The sequence below is a fragment of the Pundamilia nyererei genome, unplaced genomic scaffold (genome assembly GCF_000239375.1).
Source record: "Pundamilia nyererei isolate P.nyererei 1_Seehausen unplaced genomic scaffold, PunNye1.0 scaffold00059, whole genome shotgun sequence".
NCBI classification, from domain to species: Eukaryota; Metazoa; Chordata; class Actinopteri; order Cichliformes; family Cichlidae; genus Pundamilia; species Pundamilia nyererei.
The window spans coordinates 126,334-134,791 of NW_005187460.1; the positions used below are offsets into that span (position 1 = coordinate 126,334).

At 42.0% G+C, this 8,458-nt stretch overlaps 1 protein-coding gene across 1 annotated transcript; it reads left to right on the top strand.

Annotated features, from left to right (window-relative positions):
- The first annotated feature begins 3,391 nt into the window (after positions 1 to 3,391).
- Positions 3,392 to 4,391, top strand: ier2a (immediate early response 2a). The gene has a single exon (XM_005734512.1). It carries the CDS (start codon positions 3,485 to 3,487, stop codon positions 4,049 to 4,051), a length of 567 nt encoding a protein of 188 aa, XP_005734569.1. The 5' UTR covers positions 3,392 to 3,484; the 3' UTR covers positions 4,052 to 4,391.
- The last annotated feature ends 4,067 nt before the right edge of the window (positions 4,392 to 8,458 follow it).

The window sequence follows — 8,458 nt, forward strand, 5'->3', positions numbered from 1 at the left end:
CGCATGTGGTACTGAATCCAATACATATCCGATGTTTTAGAAAGCGACTGCTGTTTGAACGGTCATGTCGCATTAAATTCATCTTTTACGTCACTGACACAAAAAAGACACCAATTATCAGCTCCGGAGAAGACATCGCGAACGCTTCCTGGCCATCCAGTGTAGATGTTAGTCAAACTGTTGGGAAGACAACATGAACATTTTATTTGTACTGTATAATCTGCAGATTCTGACAGAAATCTGCAGCTATCCTTTGAAGCACCACTCCTCTAAAACAGCAATAAGGATAATTATTAGGTTATGTACATTATTATGTAAATAACTAACTTCAAGCAAAAATTGGGAAACGTAAAGTCCGAAGTCTTTATATTAAGGGCCATCAGTCAAACAATGTTGTTTGGTCTGGGTCTAAACACAGCTCGTTGTGTGACGTCTTCTTTTGCGCATGCGGGCCGCTTTGAGCGTTCACACTAGAGCGCGTTTGCTGTCGCATTTTATTTGTAGTGTGAACGAGCAGACAAAAAAAATCGGATTTGATCAAAAAATCGGAATTGAGCATTAAGACCTGCAGTGTGAAAGTAGCCTTAGTAGCAGCTGAATTGTGTTAGGTGCATTTAAGGAACCAAAGAAGGTGATCCTCACAGTGTAGCCATTACTATCTAGATGGGAAAATAGTTTTTGCACTACTGTGACTGTTTCATCCACCCTCAATTTTGGTTGATATGCAAACTGCACAAGATATATTTTCATTTCTGGTGGGCTGAGATTAGTATTTTTTATCTCCCGTGAGGAAGCTGTGGTTTGAACACAATTACTCAATAGTTATTAACCTCTGATGGTGTCAACTTCAGTACAGGAACCAGAATGGATGCTTTTCCACAACACCAGTATCTTCTCCTGCTTCAGACTCAGGTTGTAATTGTGACCCACCTGTGCTCTCCAGTCTGCCCTCTAGCTGTCTGTCACCTTAAACCCAGTGATTTTATTTATTCCACTCAAGACATCCCTTGTTTTAAGCCCCCAGCTTCCTCTTGTATGAGTTTTTGGATTTCCTCAGTTTCACCCTAAGGCCATGCTGCACTCTCATCAGTTCTTCCCCATCTCCAGACCTAGAGAGTAAATTCTTTATGAGCACATATTATAATTTTTTAATAGGCCGCAAACGCCAACATTTTGAGTCACTTCCATAAAACAACCACGAGAGGGCAGTCTTTAACTGCTATCTAGCATTTTGTCACAGGGGACCAGAAACAACTTTGAATTTACCGAGGTTAAAATTGACCTCTACCTTTAATGCGGGAGCCCAGAAAAATGATTGCAGGAGCAGTCATTTTTACACACAGTCTGCTCAAAGTCTGAGCAGAAAATAAAGCTCAAATCACTTCACAATTCATCTGGTAGGTGATTTTCTTAAACTTGTGTAGCTTTTAGATGATGTAGATATTTAGTCCAGATAAGTCTACATCTAATCTGGACTTTCTGTCTCGTTCTCCCTCTCCTAGTTTTCTCGCTTCTCTTTGGTAGATTTGTTTAGGGTTTTCAGTCTATGTATTACCTGTTTTACTAACACTGAGAGTTAATGCAAATGCAACATTTGACAATTATCTCCAGGACTTTTACTTGCTTACTCTGTAAAGAGATAAAGGGAAAGTCCCACAAGTGTCTGTGAAACAGCTTTTGGGGGAATTATAATTGATCTCCTAAAAATAAATCACTGTGTATAAATAATGCCTCTTCAGCTTTTTTTACGATTTTGTTGAAGGCCTCAAACTAAACTGAAATAACCAAAATGTTGTCAACTTTCAAAAATGTGTCAGCCTAAGTCTATTTTTCCAAGTAAGAACATGTTTCAGGGGTTCAGACCTATCATTATCGAGAATTTATGTTTTAGTGAGAGGCATTCTCAAGAAAAAAACAATCACCTGCATGCCAGAAATTGCTTAGGAATTACGCAGCTCGAGATTCAAAGTCTTCGCGTTTCCTTCATGACCCAAAAATCTTATGTAGCACATCTTTAAACCGGTACAGTATACAGTAATTTTTAAAGGTTTAAACTTCTCATATTTATGTTATATTTCATGTAGACCGCTCTGGCACTGAAAAGGGAAGCGGGCACACTGCGGTTTCTGATCACCCCATAATGTAGCAGAGTGAGTTTCATTGTCCAAATATGGTCTGAAGGAAGCAGCAAGCACTGACGCAATCTGGTGTTGTTACTTTAAATGGCTTCAGGAAAGCAGGGCTCCCATTCACGTCATGGGTTTTCCTTTGCGCTGGCCCACTATACAGCCGGATGAACTAAATATGGGCATCTGTGTGTGCGTTTGTGTGTGTGTGAGAGAGAGCGCAACACACTCCACCTCCCATTTTTCTTTCTTCCTGCAAGAGGAAGCAACACCCTGGGGGGATGGGTGTCATTGGAGAACTCACAGACTGATTGGATTTAACCCTAGAAGTGAAACGTAGTTCGTCTCTGGAGTAAAAATGTGACTGAAAAAACAAATAAACAAAAACGATTGAATTTATGCACTTCTTAGTAAATCTGCTACAGATTGCCTGCAAGCAGTAGAAGCTTGTTGAGTGCAAAAACACAGGTAAATAATTTCCTTAGGGAGAAATAATAATAATAATAATAATTATTATTGTTGTTGTTGTTGTTGTTGTTGTTGTTATTATTATTATTATTATTATTATTATTATTATTATTATTATTATTATTATTATAAAAAACCGCATTGTTGCAAATGAACAGTGTCATTAAAAGAGACACTATTGACTCTTAAAAAACACAGCCAGACTCCAATTTTTACATTTATTTATGAATTGGTACTAACTGATGTCAGAAAAGGGCCTTTTCAAGAAATTATTGTTTATTCTCTTTTCCATTAATTCACTTATGTGTTATATATCTCTACAAAGATCTCCAATAATGTATATACCTTGGACACTTCATAGACACTAATAACTGTAGTTATAGGTTTATATCATGTGTAATTCATATTTATATTTTGATGGCTCATATTCACTTAGCGCACTGTTTTACATTATTTTTTTCATTATTTCTAGATACAATAAAGCTGACTTTGAATAATTTTAGATATTGTTTATCATAATAATCATCGCTGTTGATATTATTAGTAGTAGTTATCGTTGTTGTAGTAGTTTTATCACTGGGCGAGTTATTTTCTGCTTTGTGTCTGTGTTTTGCAGCTTACAGTAAATAGTCGAGCTTGTTGTGTATCTTCGAGGATTAAAATAGCTACAGTTGTCTAACCAGTTGGTGCACGGCTGTTTGAAACAGGAGTCCGGGTATGAGGCCGGTGGGCGGGCCTCTGTCGTGTGACGCTGCACTGAGTGACGTCAAAGAGGTGATAAATAGCTGTCTCGCGCTTCGTCCGTGTCTGTGTGAAGTCAGAGGGGGAAACACGGGATATACAAACCTTTTGACTGTTTGTCTGGGAGTAGTTTCAAAACAAGCCGTGACATGGAGGTCAGCGCAGAGGCCAAGAGGATCATGGTCGTGGCTTTGGGGAAACTGTACAGCTCCCGCACCCAGCGAGGGGGTCTCCGTCTTCACCGGAGTCTCCTGCTCACTCTGGTCATGAAATCTGCCCGGGACATCTATCATGCGGCCCAGGCGACAGCTCAAAGTGCCGCCCCGACATGTGAACCACAACACCCGGCTGTTAATGTGATAACCACAAGGCCAGCTGCCGCTCAGGGGCTCCAGAGTCCCGCTTCTCACCCAGCTGAAGAGTCACGGACCGCCGGTTCATCCACGGAGCTGCGCTGCGCGCCGCACGCGCACGACCACGCGGAAAACAAGGAGAATGTGTGCCCGTCCGGCCCCGCACAGCACTCCAGGAAAAGACGGGGCAAAGCGGCTGCTGAACCGGACTTTCTGCCCTGCAAGAAAGCAAAACTCGAGCAGGTGAACTGTCATCAGCAGCTCATTGTCAGCTCCGTTTTGAGTGACTATGTGAAGTGCAGTAGTGAACTGCGAACAGCCCCAACCCCCATTCCCGTGCAGACAGCCATCGCAGCGTGTTGAAGACCTGCTGAAATTAAAGGCAGTGAACTTTTTAAGGCCTGGATGTCTGGACGTGTCCATTTTGCAGGCTATACCTGCTCCAGGGACTGGCTTTGGATGGATGACCCAAGAGTCCCAGTCATGGCTGAGCAAGCAAGCCCCGGAGCATGCCCACCGTGGAGGTCTCAGTGACTTGTGATCTAATTTATGACCTCACCTGTTCAAAGGCGGGACTATCATTACGCCTTAAACTAGACTGTATGAATTGACTCTATGTACATTTTACACAAGTGTGTTTGGGGACCATGCTGTCAAAACAGCAAATGTACATTTTTACTGAAGTTTTTTTTTTTTTTTTTTTTTTGCGGGGGGTGTAAAACCTTGAATGACTTTATCTACCTCAGTATTTATTAAACCTTTGGTATCTAATATGAATCTGAAGTCGTGTGTTGTTTATAAGCTGTCATATCGTATCGTACAGATAGCACAGTGAGAGACCAAGGTGTTGTGTGTAATGGGTGGCAGGGTGGAGCGGCTGTGAGGTTCTAGAAAACCGTGTGAAAGTTGGATGTGGGTGTGTGTTTGTCAGTCTGACAGGAAACTGGCTTGGGTGTTTTCCTCCCCCATGCCTCTTCCACCTCCAGGCTGATTTGCAGAACAAAAGCTGGGACAATTCCAAGGATGGGGGGCTCTAAAGAATAAGGAGGGGGAGGCTGTCAAGCCTTTTGACTGACCAAACAAGGAGAACGATCGGGGTCCTGTTGCCATCCAAGAACTACACTGCTGTTTTTGTGTTCACATTCGTATGCATTCCATACGCTCTAAACCTATAAACGTGGATAAAGCTCTTGGCTCTACTACTATTTGAGTGTTGCAGCAATTCACAATTATTTAAACAAATCAAATAATTAGACCTGTTTTTCAGACATTTCCAGATTATTATTTTTTAATCTGTATTTAAAGGTTTAAAAGGCTTATGATTGTTTAGCTCTACGGAAAGCAGTTTGTGAGTTTGTTATGTTTTTAAAACTCAGTATAAAAGTCACAGCATGAAGCAAGTACAACAGGGATTCACCCGCCGCTGTTTTTGTGTTGGGGGAAGGGGGTTAAGCCTGGAAAATAGAAGCAGGAATGTGGGGGAAGTGCCTGTGTGGCCTCCACGAGGCCTCAACTTGTGCAGCTTAGTCTTCCGGCTGAAACCGGAGGGCCCAGAGGGGCTGGGAGGAGTGGCCGGAACTGTCTCTACATGCCTGTGAAAATACACATCAGACACATGAAACTTTTAAGTGCATCTGTGTGGCTTTTCCAGTGCAGACTGCTTCTTTACTCCACCTTCACACTTTTTTTTTTGTCCACACACAAGCTCATTTGGAATTTACATGCTGACAAACTCAAGTCTTCTTCGTGGGGAAGCATAAAGGAACTTATTTATTATATACTTCAGAACTGAAATACAAAATACAGGGGAAAAATAATTCAAATTAGACCAATTAAAGCAACTCAGATGACTCTGTCCCTTAATCAACCCTGATATTTAAAGGTTTGTAAATCTTATATTTTAAGACACCAAATATGTCAAATCACTGTCACATCAGAGACCAACCTCTCCATGATTATCCACCATCCTGCAGCACTCAATACTTGTTGCTTTGCCAACATCTTCAGCTAAATTAGATCTGACTGCTGTGTTAAAATGAGGAAGCTAAATGAGCTGACTGAGCCTTTTCAGGCAGATGTGTCAGCGAGCCTCAGCATAGTGTTGCAGAATGGAGGAGGCCTGTTTAATTACAATTCATTTTTATGCTGAGCAAATCATCATATTGGGTGTGATTATTATGATTACTGAGAATATTGTAGCTGACAGGCATCTGAAGTCTTTATGTTTCACCAGTGAATCGCGTGAATTTCAACAAAACACGTGTTCCTGAACACGTGACCGCTGACTGCCCTTACACTGCCCGGAAGGTTTCTGTGTCTGGTGTTTGTGCTCACACCAGTTGCTGCTGATGGTAAAAGCAAATATGGTTTAATACCACAGTTTTCTTAAATTCTCGAAGGAGGAAAAAAAAAAGAATGAAAACAAACAACAACAAAAAAAGAGAGTAACTGGATTTTATCCATTAGTATGTGAGCAACCCTGATCCAATTTTCATGCAGTCATGAGAGCACTTTAAAAAGAGCTGGCCATTTTACTGCGCTTCTCAACTTTTCCAAAGTAATCTCCAAAAAGATAGCAGGGTCACTGACAATCTCTCTGTTCTCTGACTACTTCATAAAAGTCAAAATGTGTAATTAAAGTGTAAAGGTGAAAATTGTAGCATCATCAGTTCTGCAACCTCCAGATCAGGGTCCTCTCTTTTTGTCAGTAAATGGATTGCATTTATATAGTGCTTTTTTGGGCACCCAAAGCGCTTTACAATTCCACTATTCATTCACTCTCACATTCATGCACTGGTGGAGGTAAGCTACAGTTGTAGCCACAGCTGCCCTGGGGCAGACTGACAGAAGCGAGGCTGCCATATCGCGACGTCCGCCCCTCTGACCAACACCAGTAGGCGGTAGGGTAAAGTGTCTTGCCCAAGGACACAACGACCAGGACAGAGAGCCCAGGGATCGAACTGGCGACCTTCCGGTTACAGACGCGGTTCCCAACCCCCCGGTCGCCCAGTACTACAGTACAGTACAGTACTACCATCTCCAAACTCATCGCAACAACCATCGCAAACCCTTTTTATTTTGCTGCTATCCTTCTGTCATAAATCAGCCCTGACAGTCATCTCCAGCTACCCCACCCTGCCTGCAGTCTCTTCTTCACCTCTCTTGTGCACTGTCTGTGCTTCGGGTGACTGACCCCAGGTATTAAAACTTATCTGTCTTCACTACCTCTTCTCCTTTTATATTCACCTGTCTCCTTCTCATTTACACACATGTACTCTATCTTACCTCTACTGACTTTTTTCCCTTTTCTTTCCAAAGCATGCCTCCACCACCTGTCCAGGCTTTCCTCCACCTGTTCCCTACTCTCACTACTGATTAGAATCTAGTCTGTCAAGGTTGTAGTCCATAGAGACTCCTGCCTGACCTCATCTATCAATGTGTCCCATCACTACTGCAAACAAGAAGGGGCTCACAGCCAAGCCCTGATGTAATCCCACCCCCACCTTGAACCCATCTGTCATTCCTACAGCACACGTCACCACTGTTTCAGTGTCCTCATACATGTACTGCACCAGCCTCACAAACTTCAATTCCTCATAGTACCAAATATCCTCTCTTGGCACTTTTTGTTATACACTGTTAAAAAACTTTAAAGGAACACTTTGAAAACACATCAGATCCCAATGGGAAATATTTTGTTGGATAGCTATACTGATATGGACTGGGTAAAGTTTTAGGAATGAAAGGATACCAAAGTGATTAATGGAAATGAAAATTACCAACCTACAGAATCCTGAATTAAAAGACACCCTGAAAATTAGAGTGAAAAATGCTGCAGACTAGTCTACTGTGCCAAAATGTCATTGCAGCAACTCAAAATGGTTTAGGGCTAGCAGTTTATGTGGCTCCTGCCTGCTTTTATGCATGCCTGACAATGTAGGCTATGCTCCAAATGAGATGACGGATGATGTGCTGGGTTGCCAGTTTTGACAAATGCCAATTGGGCTCCTTGTTCCGGGCAGTGAGTACAGGGTCCACCAGATGATGTCTGGCCCTCAGGCAACCCTAATGAAGTCTGTTTTTGCTTGTTTAGTCATAGATATTTATAACAGTGGACTGAGACTTTTTTACCAGTATTCCTGTACTTCCCACATTTTCTTTGCTAATCCTTCATAAAGTTCTTCGTTTGGTAATACATTTACCTGCTATTTTATTAGGTATACATTGCTAACAAAGTGGTTTTGACTTAAGAGCTGTTCACAGATCTTGGTCCTTATCGACATGATTACATCATGCAGTTGCTGCAGATTTGTTAGCTGCACATCCATGATGTGAATATCTTGTTGCATCACAACCCAAAAGTGCTCTATTGGGATGAAATCTGGCCAAGTGATTATTTGAGTTTTGTGATATGGTGCATTACTCTGCTGTAAGCAGCCAGGAGAAAACGGATACACTGTGGTCATAAAGGGGTGGACATGCTCACCAACAATACTACAGGTAGGCTGCGGTGTTTAAACAATGGTCAGTTGGTACTAAGGGGCTCAAAGTGTGCCAAGGGAATATCCCCCACACCATTACACCATGACCACCAGCCTGAACTGTTAATACGAAGCAGGGTGGAGCCATGTTTTCAGAATCAGAATCAGAATCAGAAAGGGTTTATTGCCAGATGTTGAGCAGGTTTACAACATTAGGAAATTGCTGCGGTGCTTCAGTGCAAACATACTGTCATAAAAATATAAAAATAAGAATAAGAATTAAAAGTGC